The sequence below is a fragment of the Moschus berezovskii genome, chromosome 19 (assembly GCF_049115385.1).
Source record: "Moschus berezovskii isolate FMDL1 chromosome 19, NW_MosBer_1.0, whole genome shotgun sequence".
NCBI classification, from domain to species: Eukaryota; Metazoa; Chordata; class Mammalia; order Artiodactyla; family Moschidae; genus Moschus; species Moschus berezovskii.
In genome coordinates this window covers 73,155,705-73,170,250 of record NC_142478.1, presented here as the reverse complement: position 1 = coordinate 73,170,250, position 14,546 = coordinate 73,155,705, and the positions used below count along the sequence as shown (strand labels likewise).

General features: G+C 56.2%; 2 protein-coding genes across 4 annotated transcripts in view; one reads left to right on the top strand and one right to left on the bottom strand.

Annotated features, from left to right (window-relative positions):
- The first annotated feature begins 25 nt into the window (after nt 1-25).
- PIK3IP1 (phosphoinositide-3-kinase interacting protein 1) lies at nt 26-10,639 on the top strand. The gene is made up of 6 exons (XM_055405537.2): nt 26-250; nt 1,184-1,300; nt 1,375-1,494; nt 2,346-2,540; nt 2,636-2,714; nt 9,106-10,639. The coding sequence occupies exons 1-6, from the start codon at nt 181-183 to the stop codon at nt 9,308-9,310; spliced, it is 786 nt and encodes a 261-aa protein (XP_055261512.1). The 5' UTR covers nt 26-180; the 3' UTR covers nt 9,311-10,639.
- Nucleotides 10,640-11,757: 1,118 nt separating this feature from the next.
- The window catches only part of LIMK2 (LIM domain kinase 2), a 52,467-nt gene continuing 49,678 nt past the window's right edge, over nt 11,758-14,546 (bottom strand). For all 3 annotated transcript variants that reach the window (XM_055405534.2, XM_055405535.2, XM_055405536.2), the window contains 2 exons: nt 14,365-14,522; nt 11,758-13,186 (listed from right to left, as the gene is read on the bottom strand). In XM_055405534.2, the coding sequence (XP_055261509.1) occupies nt 13,042-13,186; nt 14,365-14,522 (303 nt within the window). In that variant the 3' untranslated portion in view covers nt 11,758-13,041. The remainder of the gene's footprint in view (nt 13,187-14,364; nt 14,523-14,546) is intronic.

Sequence of the window (14,546 nt, the reverse complement as noted above, 5' to 3'; positions counted from 1 at the left end):
ACCACCTCGCTGCAGCAAGCTTGCTGGAAGCTCCCAGTTCTAAAGAGAGGCTGTTTACCAGAAGCGCATAACAAGAGCAGGTCTGACTGCAAGGCTGGGAACAGGAGGCAGAGCCGCCGCCTAGGGGGACCCCAGCTGGACTCTGGTTGGTCAGTCACCTGCAGGACGAAGGAGGTGAGGATGCTGTTGGCCTGGGTGCGAACAATCCTCATCAGCAACATGCTCCTGGCAGAAGCCTATGGATCTGGAGGTGAGATTACAATCTTTCCTTTCTGCAGCAACTTAATGAAGCAGAAAGGGGGATGCTTCCTATCTCCCAAGTAGGAAGACAACAGGAGATGGAGCTCGCAGCAGGTTCCTGTTGTCCCAGGAAAGCTTTGTTGGTTTTGCTTTTTTCTTTCTCCTTTCCCTGCCTGGAGCTTGCAGCTCCATCTTTGCCATTAAGAACAAAGGCAAGTAACCACTTTCTCTTTTCTTTTTCTTGCCAGTGTCTCATGAGTGGATGGAACTTGGGGGTTCACTTCCCCCACTCCTAAGTCCTGTTCTTTTCGAGGCGGGGGCTTTGCGGGTGTCTCCAGAGCACTGGCCCTCTTTACCCAGCCCCTTCCTGCGGCCCTCCTGCTGAGCGGAGTGGGAATTTGGAGTCACATCCAGGCAGCAATTAGGCAGGTTCCCTCCATTTGAGGCTCTCTTTTGCCTGACTGGATATAAAGGCCTTTGTAGGATTCTCTTGGGAGAGAATGCTGCCTGTCAAAGTGTGGCCACATCCACGGAGACGAGAACACCAGAGTTTATATAACACAGAATGACAACACAGGGATGGATTTTGGGTCCTGCCGCCCCCCGACCCAAAACTCCCACCGTCTCCACAGAGGGTCCAGAACCCAGGGCTCCCCCGCACCTTCTTCCAAAGTGGTCACAAGTTCCAGAGCAACAACCCCTTGCACTTGTGCAGTGCTTTCCGGCTTAAAAAAGAAAAGAAAAAAGCCAACACTGAGCAGAGGGGGCCGGGCACTGGCTGGGGGCTCTTCACTCGCCCGCCCTCCCTTCCCTTTCCGGCCTCACAACAGCCCAGCGAGGCAGGCGGGGTTTTCCACGTGAGAGAAGGGTCTCCCAGCAGGGGTGGCCCGGGCTCCCCTGCCGGCCACTCAGTGTCCTGTCGGGGGGCTCCTCTTCCTCATAGGCTGCTTCTGGGATAACGGCTACCTGTACCGGGCGGATCAGCCCTCCCCCGCGCCGGGCCACCGCTGCCTCAACTGGCTGGACGCGCAGAGCGGCCTGGCATTTGCCCCAGAGTCGGGTGAGTGCCCGTCGGGCGGGCGGGCGGCGGCCGTGTCCCAACCCCGGCCCACGGTGCCTTCTCTCCCCTCTCAGGCGCCGGCAACCACAGCTACTGCCGGAACCCGGACCAGGACCCGCGCGGGCCCTGGTGCTACGTCAGCGGCGAGGCTGGAGCTCCCGAGAAGCGACCTTGCGAGGACCTGCGCTGCCCAGGTGCCCGCCCCAGACCCCGCGCCCAGGGCTTCCCAGGAGCGGTCGCGGCACCCGCCGCGCACGTGCGGCCGCGCGACGCCGGCCGGCCCCGCCCCGCCCCGCGACGTCCGATTGGCCAGGGCTGTCTCCAGGCCGCGGGGCCCGAAGCTCATTGGCCGGCGCCGCCGCCCGGAATGAGCTCATTCTCCGCGAGCGCCTAGTAAACAACTGTGGGCGGCGAGGCCCCGCCCCGCGGCCGAGATCGGCGCCCGAAGCGCCGCTGGGGGAGCCCGGGAGAAGTGTGTCGTTGGTCCACGCCCTTAGCTCGCTCCTCGGTGTTTACGGGCCGGTTTGAGCAGTGTCTGCTGTGTGCTAGGCACTCTTTCACAGCCCCCCTGCACCCAGTTTGGGGGATCTAAGATTAAAGAGGAGTTCATCGACTTACCAAAGGCAGTGGCAGGGTCCAGATTTTGAATCCAAGTTTCTTAGACTTCAGAGTATAGCTTGTGGCTCCCAGGGCAGCAAGGACGATTCTCTAGGATTAAATGGGCTATGTAAGCACGTAACATAGGGATTCTAAAGTCCAGTCCATTCTAAAGGAGATCAATCCTGGGTGTTCACTGGAAGGACTTATGCTAAAGCTGAAACTCCAATACTTTGGCCACCTCATGCGACGAGTTGACTCACTGGAAAAGAGTCTGATGCTAGGGGGGATTGGGGGTAGGAGGAGACGGGGACGACAGAGAATGAGATGGCTGGATGGCATCACCGACTCGATGGACGTGAGTTTGGGTGAACTCTGGGAGTTGGTGATGGACAGGGCCATCTCTGGCCACTCTCTGATGAGCGCTGTTTCCCCACTTCACCTCCAGATACCACTTCCCAGGGCCTGCCAACCTCCACAGCAGAAACTGAGGAGGCCGCTGAAGTGCCGGGAGGAGATGAGGTGTTTGCTCCTGCCAACGCCCTGCCTGCCCGGAGTGAGGCTGCAGCTGTGCAGCCAGTGATTGGGGTCAGCCAACGGGTGCGGGTGAACTCCAAGGAGAAGAAGGACCTGGGAACCCTGGGTATGACTGCCCGCCTCTGTCCTTGTGAAATGCAGGGAGAAATATCTGATTATCTGGGGTGGAGCTAATGGGACCTTGTATCCTGTCCTCGGCAGGCTACGTGCTGGGCATCACCATGATGGTGATCATCATCGTCATTGGTGCTGGAATCGTCCTTGGCTACAGCTACAAGAGGTCAGTAGCTTCTTTTCTGGGCTCAGTGAGAGAGGAGAGGAAGGTACACAAAGTCAAACCAGACACCTTTGTGGCATTCTTACCTGTAAAGGAAGTGAGGTACTGGATGCAGAGACTTGGCTCTAGTTTTCACCAGGTGACCTTGGACAAACCCTCTTCTTTGGTGCCTTTACTCATCACCCAGAACGCCTGATGAGGTAGGGATTCTTATTCCCCATTGTGCCGGTGAGGAGGCCTTCATCAGAAGGGTGAAGTAACCTGCTAAAGGTTACACTGCCCGGGAGTGGCTGGAGTCACATCCAGCTCTCTTGACACCGACATTCCCTGCTGTCTGGTGGGGAAGCATGTCTGCTGTGGAACCGGGTGGCCTTTCAGAAATGAGGCTGGGCTCTCATTGTGGGGACTGGGAGATTGAATTCTTTCTGTGAGTTATAAAATTCTGCTCCTAGAAAAGGTTCCCAGCCACTGCTTTTGCAGTTGGGGCTTGACTGTCCTGAGCTGTAAGCAGTGGGATCTCCTCTAGGACAGGGGAAGGAAGCGACTTGGAGTGCGTGATGATAATTGAGTTGTGCCCATTTTTCCAGCACTGGTTTACTCTGGGAAGATTATTTGCAAAATGTTGGGCAAAAATCAGGGGATTTGACTTCCATTCCTGAGTATCTGTGATATTTCCTTTCTGTCATCTGGGAAGGCTTCCTATAAGGGAAGTGATGTGGTGGCCTGCGTTTTCCAGTGGTGAGGACCACAGCCCCAGAGGGTCATCCAGTATTAAATAAAATCGAGTTGTCTCTAGAGTAATGTAGTCAGCCTCATTTTACAGATGGAAAAGGGGACATGTTGGTAAGAATAATAACAGTAATAGCAGCAGTATTTCTGAAGGCCAGGTACTGCTTCAAATGATATGTGTGCTTTAACTCAGTCCTCACAATCACCCCGATAAGGCCAGTGATTTTTACAGATAAGGAAACGGAGACTCGTATGAGGTCACACACCTAGCATTCGGTGGAGCTAAGCCTCAGTCCTGCCACTGACTGGCAATCTGCGTGACTCTGGGCAGGGTGGTTCTGTTTCCTATTCCAGGGCATGGCTGTCGCTGAGATGCTTGACTGCCTGGCCCAAAGAAAGACGTCAGTAAACCATAGCTGTTTCTCTTTTCTGTACAATGTGGGCACACTGCACTTAACGCTCTCCAGGCTCCATCGCTTCTCTGATCTTCCATGATTCAGGAAGCACAGGTTCAGAGAGGGTAAGCTTTGACCTGAGAGGGCCTTCTGTCCCCTAGCATAAAGTCGCTGCCCTCAGCACGACAGTGAATGGGGCAGGTCCAGGGGCACCTGTTTGTCATTTCAGGGAGTTACGGGGAATGATGGGGAGGCCCTGGTTACAGTTCGCAGTTCAGACCCAAACCATGTTGGCCAAGTCTAGCTGTTGAAATATTTTTTCCTCAGCCACTGGATAGCACTGGGCTTGCCTCCAGTCTTATGACAGTGTCCAGGCCTCCAGGTGCTTGAACTGACTGCTGAACGTCCTTAATCGCAAGCTCAGTTCTCAGGCCGGCTGAGGAAGCCACGCCTTTTTCTTCTAGATCTGCTCCTCTAGGCTGTCCTGGGAGCGCCCCAAGAGCCTATATTTACTTTCCTGTGATCTCAGGGCGAGGCACCGAGGCACCAGACTCCTCGCCACTAACCACCGGACCACCCCTTTCCTCAGCAAAAGTGCCCCAAGCACAGCCTGTGCAACAGGAAACCGCATGTGGGCTGGAGACAAGCACTCAGCCCCCACTCTCTCCCCAGAGTCACAGAACAGTGTCCTGGAAAGTGCTGTTGAGCGCAGGTCCTTCTACTTCTCTGCACCTCATCTGTTCCATGGAGCTGTGTCCCCTCTGCATGCACGCCCATACCCACCCCAGGTTACCCTTAACTATTACATGTAGACAGGTTAAATAACCACTACAGCCACCTAGACTTTCTTAATAAGACCCACTTGAGTGTCCTTCCCTGACGATCGCACCAAAGCCGCAGGACCACACTAGAAGGACCACTTTTACACCATTTCACAGCAAGGAGCTGAGACCAAGAGGAGTTCAGCGGTGTGTCCAAGCCACATGGCCAATAAGGATTGCCAGTGTCTCCCAAAAGTCCAGCAAGGCTCAGGAGCTTCGTGCCAACTTGCTTTGCATTGCATAAGACAGTGCGGGCTTCCTAGGTGGCTCAGTTGTAAAGAATCCTGCCAGTGAAGGAGATCCAAGTTCAATCTCGGGGTTGGGAAGATCCCCTGGAGGAGGACATGGCAAAGTATTCTTGCCTGGGAAATCCCATGGAGAGAGGAGTCTGGCAGGCTGTAGTCTATGGGATTGCAAAAGAGTTAGACACAACTGAGTGAACACGCCCAGAACTTTTCAAAATAAAACAGAAACTTTCAAACTATAACAGCTGGGCTTAAAAGTCAAAAGAACCAGGATCTATTTCTGGAACTGTGAGCAGTTCTGGGTGTGACACTGGACAAGTCATTTACCTTCTCTGCTTCCCTTGTGTAAAATAGCATGGGGGCAGGTTAGCGATGATCCTCCCAGCTCGAACGTTTCCTAAACAGTATTACTTGGTGGTGGCTGCAGGTAGCACTAGGTTCAGATCCCAAATCTGCCCTCTGCGTGAGTAAGTGATGGAGCCTCTCTGTTTCTGCTGTCCTGTCCCTGAAACAGAGATCCTAGTAGATGCCGCATAGGTTTGTTGTGATGAGCAAATGAGTGTATTCCAGGCAGACAGCTGGTGTTCCTGACCTTGGCTGCCTTGAGGAACTTGTCCTGAGCAGCAGTGTGGCACAGCGCCACCTCTGACGGGGACAAGAGCAGTGGCTCCGAGTTACGTAATGATGTGAGGCAGCCTGTGTTGCCTGAAGGAGGTCCCGGGTGACTTTGTCACCCAGCAAGAGGATGTCAAATACAGACAGCAGCCCCGTGCACTCCTGCTTTCTGGCCGGCCCGGCCACCAGGCCTGACCCTGGAGCAGTCAAGGTAGAATTCCTGCAAGCTCTGAACCCTTCTAAGGGCCAGGAGGCTAATGGGAGGGAGTTTTCCCCTGGCTGGGAGGGGCGCACAGGCACCAGGCTTCCTCTCAGCGGAAGAAGGGAGGCAGGTGGGAGTGGGCAAGGGCTCAGCCTGGTTCTGTCCTGGTTGTCTGGTTCAGGTGGCCAGCCTGCAGCTCCCTGCCCCAAGCGCAGCGTCTGTGCTCTGGCTCTGATAAAAAGGCAAGGGGAAAACTGTCAGTCAACAACAACTCCGCCCGCCCAGGAGAGGAACTGAGTTAGTGAATGAGTCTTTTGTTCTTTCTTGGCTGTTAGACAACAGCCTGGCTGTCCCCCCACCTGACAGGTGGTGAGAAGGGGCTGAGCTGCCTGACAGTCAGTGAAGCCATGCTGGTGGCCTGAGACCCCAGAAGGAGCTGGGGGGTGCTGTGGCACCTCTAGGGCTCACAGGCGCCATTAGCAGGAGGCATGCGGGGCTGAGAGTGTTTTGAGGCTTCTAAATGGAAGAGACTGCCATCCAGACTTGTCCCGGCACCTGCTCCTTGAATTTACCCTTGGCTGAGCTTCGAGCCCAGCTCTGCCCCATTAATCCACATTGATTTTTTTCCCTCTCAAGACTTGTGTATGACACGGCCTGACCATTATCAATGCTTGGTAAAGGAGGCAGCTGAGGAAAGCCTCAGTTTCTTCGGCTGTAAACTGTGGACGACACACAGTGCTGGGTGGAAATGAGACAAAGGTGACGCACGTATAAAGGGTGCGGCATGCAGCCGGTGCACAGGTGGCCCTTAGCGTGGACGCTGGGAAGGCCATTTCCTGGCACCTTAGTGGGTCCTTGGGAAGCATGAGTACCTGCTTTCCTTCTTCCTCCAGCCCCTTAGGTTTTGAAATTCAGGCCTTGGCACAAGGCTCTGGGCACATACTCTGCTGCTTTTGTAAATGGCCTTTGGTTCTCTGCTGGCTTGTTTGTGGGCTCCCTTGCTGTTCAGTCTCTCAGTCGTGTCTTTTTGCGACCCCATGGACTGCAGCACGCCAGGCCTCCCTGTCCTTCACTATCTCCCAGAGTTTGCTCAGACTCATGTCCATTGAGTCGGTGATGCCATCCAATCATCTCATCTTCTGTCGCCCCCTTCTCCTCCCGCCCTCAATCTTTCCCAGCATCGGGCTTTCCCAAGGAGTCACCTCTTCGCATCAGGTGGCCACAGTACTGGGGCTTCAGCTTCAGCATCAGTCCATCCAATGAATATGCAGGGTTGATTTCCTTTATGATTGACTGTTTTGATCTCCTTGCAGCCCAAGGGACTCTTCCTTAATAGAATTAAACCGAGACTTGCCAAGCTTCTCCTGACATGGGCAGACTAGTTTTCTGTTGTATGAGGAGGTAGCGGTGTTCTCTTCTGTGTGGCAGGAGTTGAAACCGAGAAGTGCCCAGAGGCAGAGCACGTCTCGGGCCGTGAGTGGGGGTGCCCTTGTTCCCGGCAGCCGTGTCCCTGTGGCATTCCTCAGCCCCTCTGGGGGCTCGGGGAGCTCCTCTGCTGTGGCCCGATGAGGATGGACAGGAGCTGCAGGCTCACATGCAGAGACTTGACCATCCAGGGCGAGTTGGGGGCACGAGCGCACAGGTGTGCCGTCTGCGACCCGACAGTGAGGAGCAGGGTTTCGCGGGGCACACGTCACGCTCGGGATCTCACAGGATGTTAGGGGCCCTGGAGGCTCTCAAGTCCGGCTCCCTGTTTTACAGGATGATGGAGCTTAAGGCCCAGAGCAGAGGGCAGTGGTTGGGGTCACATAACAACACTCACCCTGGCTGTCCAGTAGGAGAGTTCCCGTGGGAACCCAGATTAAGATAACGTTGCCTGGTGAGTCATATCACCTTCAGGGCAAATCGTACCAGCCCCCTGTGAGCTTTATAGCAGTCCCATGGTTTTCGAAATGCTTTCCTATTCAGTAGTCTTGCCTGGAAAATCCCATGGATGGAGGAGCCTGGTAGGCTACAGTCCATGGGGTCGCAAAGAGTCAGACACAATTGAGTGACTCCACTTTCACTTTCTTCATCATATTTGGAGTCAGGTATCATTCCCATTTCACAGATAATGAAACCAAGGCTCCCCAAGGATGAGTGTCACACAGCCCAGGCTGGGCCGGTCCAGGGGCGGAGAACTGATTGATTTAAAGGCAATTGGGAGGCACCTGCTCTTTCCCCTCCAGCGCCTGTCCTCAGCGTTCATGACTCTGGAAACCTTTGTCTTTGCACCTCCCTGGGCGATAGCTGTGTCATCTGCCTGCTCTTGGCTGTCTCCCTGTGGACTCCGAAGCAGGCCTGTTTGCCACACCAGGTCATCCATCAGCTGCTTGCTCCAGGGCCTCTTCGGGTTGGGCTCCTTCCGGGAAGATTTCCTCTGACTGCTGTATTAGAGGATGCTGACCTGGGCTCTGGCGTGCAGTGTGCCAGGCGCACACCGCACCCTTTGGCTTGCAGTGGGCGTGGCCGGTCCAGTGGGGCGGACCCGACATGCGCAGCCGGAAGGCTGGGTGGGTGAGGCCCTGCCCTATCCTTTTTGTCGGGGGTGACCCTGATAAGGTCAGAACTTCTCCTGAGCATCAGCCAGAGTCCAACAGACTTGGGCTCAAGCCCACCGTGTCATTTGGAGAGTTCAACTTCTCTGGACTTACTTCCTTATCTATAAAATGAACGATAAGACCTAACTGTTAGGGTTCAGATTGAAGTGAGGTAACGCATGTAGAGCCCTCAGCATGGAGTGAGCACTTCACATGAATAAAACGGGGTAACACCTCAGCCTGATTGGGTCAGAGAGTACCAGAAGGCCCATGAACACTCAGGGGTCCCAGGGTCGTTGTGTCCGTGTTTCCCGTCGACCTGAGCAGCCTGCAGAGGCTCCTTGCCCACTGCACTCAGAGGGGATGGTCCCCCTTTGTAGCCAGGGCTCACACCTTCCGGGGAGGGGATGGTCCCAGTTTCCAGCCAGAGCTCACACCTTTTCAGACTTTTGGATGAGGCGTCTCAGAACAGGATGGTCAGCTCAGTTTTCTGGATAGCTTTATGGGTGAGGGCTGAAGGTTTTTCTGGGTCCTGTGGCGCCTCGGGCTGAAAAAGCAAAACTGTTTTGCTTTAAGGGTTTCTTTCGTCCCCGCCATCTTCATTGAGACCCACTGCAGCTGAGGTTTGTGCTCCTGTCACCCCCATCTTACAGACGAGGTTTAGGGGCTCTTTGCTGAGTTAAGGCAGTCTGGTAGACCAGCCCTGCCTGGCTGTGACTTTGGCCAGCCGCTGCTGGGCCTCAGGGTGCTGGCCTACAGGCAGACTGTGTGGGAGGCACAGCATGACGCCTCTCTCTTCTCCTGCCAGGGGCAAGGACCTGAAAGCCCAGCACGAGCAGAAAGTGTGCGAGCGGGAGCTGCAGCGGATCACCCTGCCCTTGTCTGCCTTCACCAACCCCACCTGCGAGATCGTGGATGAGAAGACCATTGTGGTCCATGCCAGCCAGACTCCAGTCGACCTTCAGGAGGGCAGTGCCCCCCTCATGGGCCAGGCAGGCACTCCAGGAGCCTGAGCCCCCCCGACAATGGGCAGGAGCCCATTGCAGACACTGGTGTGGGACCACCTACCCCCCCACTGCTGGGAGGATCTACACTTTCTGTTGTGGTTGAAACCCCCTTTTTCTGTTTGAACCCGAAGACAGGAGCAGGTGGCAATGTGGGCTGAGAGCGAGGCTGGGTAGGGTCCTGCCAAGGCGCTCTCTCCATTACCGTAGAGCAGGGTTTTGCCCACGGATGGGGACAGCAGCAGCCCCCGCAGCAGCGCTGTGACAGGGGCTTCCTGTGCCCCGGAACCAAACCAGGGATGGACAGGGTGCTCCCCCAGCTCTCCTGTGCTTCATTGTGCAAGGCGGCCTCAGCCTTGGCCTCCCCACGTGCTCGCTGTGGGTCTGAGTGGCGCACGCTGTTACTCACGGTTCTGGTCACGTAGGTTGAGAGGCAGTGTTTAAAAAACGTATTTAGTGTTTTCAGTATTTGGGACGCAGTCCGCTACTGACCATTTCTGAGAAATGGAAACGAGTCTGTACAAAAGTCAGCACTGTGAGTTGAGAATAGGATCTAGGCAGAGGCTGCTGGCAGTGATGTGCCTTGAGGATTGCGTGCCCGGGCCCAGGGCCCCAGGGCTCTTCCTGTTCCGGAAGGAAGGGAACGGCACTGAACATTCCACTGAGGCGGTAGGGCGAAGGATCTGCAGCCGCCTCAGCCCCCAGGGCCTGAGTGGACCCGGGGCACCCCCGACAGCCTCCCTGCAGGGCGCACCGTGACCTCTCTGCATCCCTCAGGGCTGAGACAGCAGCCAGCTGACCTACAGGAATGATGCTGTGGGCGGGACCTCGTGAGCTGTTGCTCAGAGGTTAACCTGGAGACCCACTGGGAGGCAAGGTGATGGAAGGCTTCAGGACCAGCACCTTCCAGTGGGGAAGCAGGGTGAGGGTCACGACCCCTAACTTGTGAAACAATCACAGACCACTGGAAGGGACCTTAGGGTTCCTGACGCCTTTGGGACAGAGAGGGCCCGAAGGGAGTGACGCTCAGGTTCCAAGAGGAAGCTACTGGCACAGTCGCCTTGAGGCCCTGACGGCGCACTCGGGGGCCTCAGCAGGGCTAAGCTATCCACAGGGCTTCCTTCCCAAGCCCTGCCACCACCCTTAACGGAGGCCTCTCCAGCAGGCTGTTCCCAGAAGTCACCTGCTGAGAGGACCTAGGCCTCGGGGGTCTCTTGTTGGTCGTGATGCCGAAGAGAACATTACCGGTTTCTACTTTTCTATAAAAGCATTTCTGTGTACATGTTTTTATATACCTCATTCTGACACCTGCAAATAAAAGTGCAGGAAATTGCTCTGCATTTGACTCAACATAAATAAATTTTAAAAAAAAATCCATACTGCCAGGTTCTTGTGGGGTGTCAGGACACTCCTCTCCAAAAGCTGGGAAGTGTTTGGTTACCTTGTCAGCACCTGCAGGGTGAGCTCCGCTGTCTGTCCTTCCCTTTGGCCCACACCAGGGGCAGCGGCCGGGTGGCTGGTAACTGGAGCGTCGTCACCAGAGAGCCTCTTGGGTCGAAGCTGCAGGAAAGAGGCTGTGCAGCATGGCAGAGGGCAGCCAGTCACTGCAGACCCTCTCCCCCTCAGCATTCTTTAGAGGTTAGGGAGGCGCTGAAGACGGGGTCAGGGGATGGGGCTGCTTTAGCAGCCGAGGGAGGGATGGGTGTGTAGGGGGGGATGGGCTCTCAGGAGCTGCTCTGGGCTGAGGGAGGTCCCCGCAGGGTGACTCCTAGGGCTCCAGCAGAAGCTACCAATGGCAGTTTTTTGGGGGCTTTTTAGCAAGGATTTCACAACAGGTTCTCAGTCTCTAGGAACACCCAGGGTGACCTCTGCCTGTATCCAGTCACCACTATATACTGCTGCCAGCAAGGGGCACCCTAGTGTGTGTTTTTCCAGGAACCATGTCTTGGCCCTGACTCCAGCCAGCTTCAGGAGAAACCACCTTCGGGTCTGTGGAAGCGTTCTGTGCCCAGGATCCCACGAGCCAGATCACATCACCTGGCCCAGCCGGTACCACACAGGCCCCATGTGCAGACGCAAGAAACAGGTCTCCCCTCGAGCTCTTGGAAGGAGACACCAGGGGCAGGGGTGATGAGCACACATCTCCCTTCATTAAGGTGGCACCCGACCCTGCAAAGGACTCCGGGAAGGCCAGGCTGTGGGAGTGCGCGGATGTCGGAGGGCAGGCGTGGGTGGCCCTGAGGGGATGGCATGGCCGGAAGGTGGTGGATCACCTGCCCTGAGGCCTGGCTGCCTCTGGTGGGCTGCACACGTCCCCTGGAGCAGGCAGGTGTCTGTGTAAGGAGGTGAGGTGCTGTGGGGTCACGTGGCTGGGGCCTCAAAGTGGCCAGTGCACCCTCCACATGCGTCTCTCTGAACCAGGTCGCAAGTCACGTTCTCACTCTCTGCCTCATCAATCATGTTAACTGCTTAATTTATTTGGTCTGCTCCATGGCCCACTTTGGGCCCACCACCCCCACTCCTGCAGGGACCACCGAGGCAGCACCAGCTGCACGATGCTGGCCTCCCTGCTGCCGGGAGCCCAGGGCAAGGGCCCACACACTCCACACCTGAGCAGGCTGCAACAGCAAGGAGACTGGCCAGAGGCAACACCTAGTCCCGCAGCTCATCAGGTCTATGTACAGTGTTTCACGCATCACCCCCACAGGTACAACACCAAGACAGTCTGAACGGCAACCGCCTTCTCCTGTGTCACCCAGCCGCCCCCGCCCCCAGCACAACCACACACGCTGCAATAAGGTCCCAAACCCACTCCTCACTTGTTAAATATGGTGCAGGGTCACCCCACACCCCACACGCTGGGCCTGCCACTAGCCATTGTCCTCCAGAGCCCGCCCCGCACAATCCCAGGCTCCTGGATGAAGCACATGTGAGCGTGCAGATGACAGCAGCCAGGACACCAGGGCTTTCGCGAGGGCAGGGCCTCTGTCTTCAGCCTGGCCGCCATCTGCGCTTGCGGGTGACTGCTTGTCGCTGGCAGGAAGGATGCGCCCACGAGTTCCCGGCCAGTCTGGAGCTCAGTGTGAGAACACAAGTGGAGGCTCCCCCTTGAGCTGATGGGGCCCTGGGGCCCAGGAGGAGAACAGAAACCAGCCCTGCTCCTGACTCCTGTCGGACCCACCACAAACCGACCAGGAGACGCTTTACAGCCCACTCCCTCAGTGCTGCCCAGGGGAGGGCAGGACGTGCCAGGGTTGGGGAGCACCACAGTCGCTTCTAGTCCTCGGACGGCTGCACTCTCTGCCACACTCCACAAGAAGTCCTCCTGCACCAGCCAAACCAGAGGTGTCAGGGCCCACCGGCGGTGCACCCAGGAGCCTGCCCTGCAGGTCCAGGTTGTGCTGGTTAGTGTCAGCAAGGGCCTCCGGGAATCCACTGCCAGGGGCTCCCGAGTGGTCACGAGTAACAGGCTCCTCCTGGCTCAGGGACCAGGCTTTGTTTTCTTCACAGCTTCCAGGCAAGTGTTGGATTTAAGGTAGTAACCGGGCTCCAGGACCTGTGGGGATGTTTCCCTGGTGCTGTGCCCGCTTGCCTCCGGTGACGTAGGAGGATGGCCAGTCCTGCTTCTGAATGAGCTGGCGATCCCCGGGAGGCCTGGCCGGCCCTCCCCGCGGCAGGGATGGGCGCAGAGGGGGCAGTGCTGGCTGGGGGATGCCCCCCGGAAGGGGGTTGGGCCAGGGCTAGGGAGGCGAGTCCCGGATCAGGCCATACTGCACGCTCACAGTGTGGTCCAGCTCCTCCAGCTCTGCGGGCAGTGGGATGCCCAGCTCCCCCAGGTATAGGGACAGCGCCTCAAAGCAGTCCTCCAGTTTGGAGAATGCCGGTCTAGAAAGAGGAGGAGGAGACAGGTGAGTTACGGGGGCAGGGGTGGGCAGTGAGGTGGCAAGGAAGGCGCCCAGGCCTGTGGCTCCACCACTTCCTGGGTATCTGACCTTGGGCAAGCCCTTAACTTTGGTGTGCCTGGGTGGGAAACTGGGTCATATGACTGCACAGGCTGCCGCAAAGACGAGAGGTGCTAACACAGGGAGAGGTGGGTCTGGCTCAGAGGGGCGGCTTGAAAACGAAGTCCAGGAGAAGAAAAGGCCCTTCCAGGTCTCAGAGAAAATGCAATCATCACAGGTGGGTTTGGACTAAGTGCCCTTTTAAAGATCCTTTCAGTCCTGAGACTGAAATTTCCATATCGATGGGATCTGCCCCAGAAGGGGCTTCTCACAGTCTTGGCAGCTCACCCCAAGGAGAATGAGAATGCCTGGCTCCTACCGCCCTGGAGACAGCTCAGGTCCACTCCCCCAGCTCCTCTGATTTTGCTTAAACATCTTGTCACCTCTTGGCAAGACCTACTCTGAGCGCCATCTTAAAGGTGGTGACTTGCACCCTGAACAGCCCTGTTTGCTTGGCTTGTGTCATTTTTCCATAGCATCTGTCACTTTCTCTCATATTAAACGCATGTTCTCAGATACTAAAGATAAGTTTAAAAAGATTCCTTTAAAGGAAAAAATTGGCTAATGCATACAGATGCTCACTGTGATACCTATTGTCAGGAGAAACTGAAAAACCTGAACATCTCCACATGTATGTTCCTACAGTCTCCTAGTGAATTTTACAGTCAAAAGAAATGATTATCTGGAATACTGGGTAGTGACAAAAATTGAAAGCAAAATGTCAAACTTTTCTCTATTTAAGACAACTGTATATGTTTGGACACAGACATGGGAATATGGAAACTTGAAGGCACTGTTAGCATGGTATATAGGTTTGGGTGAATTTCCTGCTGTTAAAGTTTAACGCCGTCTCTGGGTCACTTGCGACAACACACCTGTCTCCCTCCCTGACGACTGACACGTTGGGGTCGTCAGGTGGATTCAGTGGTTGATGGCCACATCCTCGAGCTCAAGGCTTTGGCCACCCTGTGCCTGGGAATGGCTTGGCGATGGCTGAGGACTGGGGCGAGCATCCCAGGACCATCCCAGGACCAGGGCTGGGCGAGGGAAGGGGACTCCAACCTGCTCTCGGGTTCCAGTTTGCAGCAGATGGCAGCCAGGGGGAAGAAGGCTGGCGGGCAGTCTGTGGGGACAAACTTCTCCCAGAAGAGCTTCACGTTGAGGCCAAAGTCCAGTGTTCGGGGCAGGCAGTCAGGATCTGCATACACCTGTCCGATTATCTGCAGGTGGAAAGACAGTGGTCA

Excerpts from the sequence above, each read along its gene's own strand:
- PIK3IP1 (XM_055405537.2), top strand. The coding sequence starts at position 181 with ATGCTGTTGGCCTGGGTGCGAACAATCCTCATCAGCAACATGCTCCTG. Across the intron at positions 251-1,183 it reads AGAAGCCTATGGATCTGGAG|GCTGCTTCTGGGATAACGGC; the intron begins GTGAGATTACAA and ends TCTTCCTCATAG. Across the intron at positions 2,541-2,635 it reads GAAGGACCTGGGAACCCTGG|GCTACGTGCTGGGCATCACC; the intron begins GTATGACTGCCC and ends TGTCCTCGGCAG.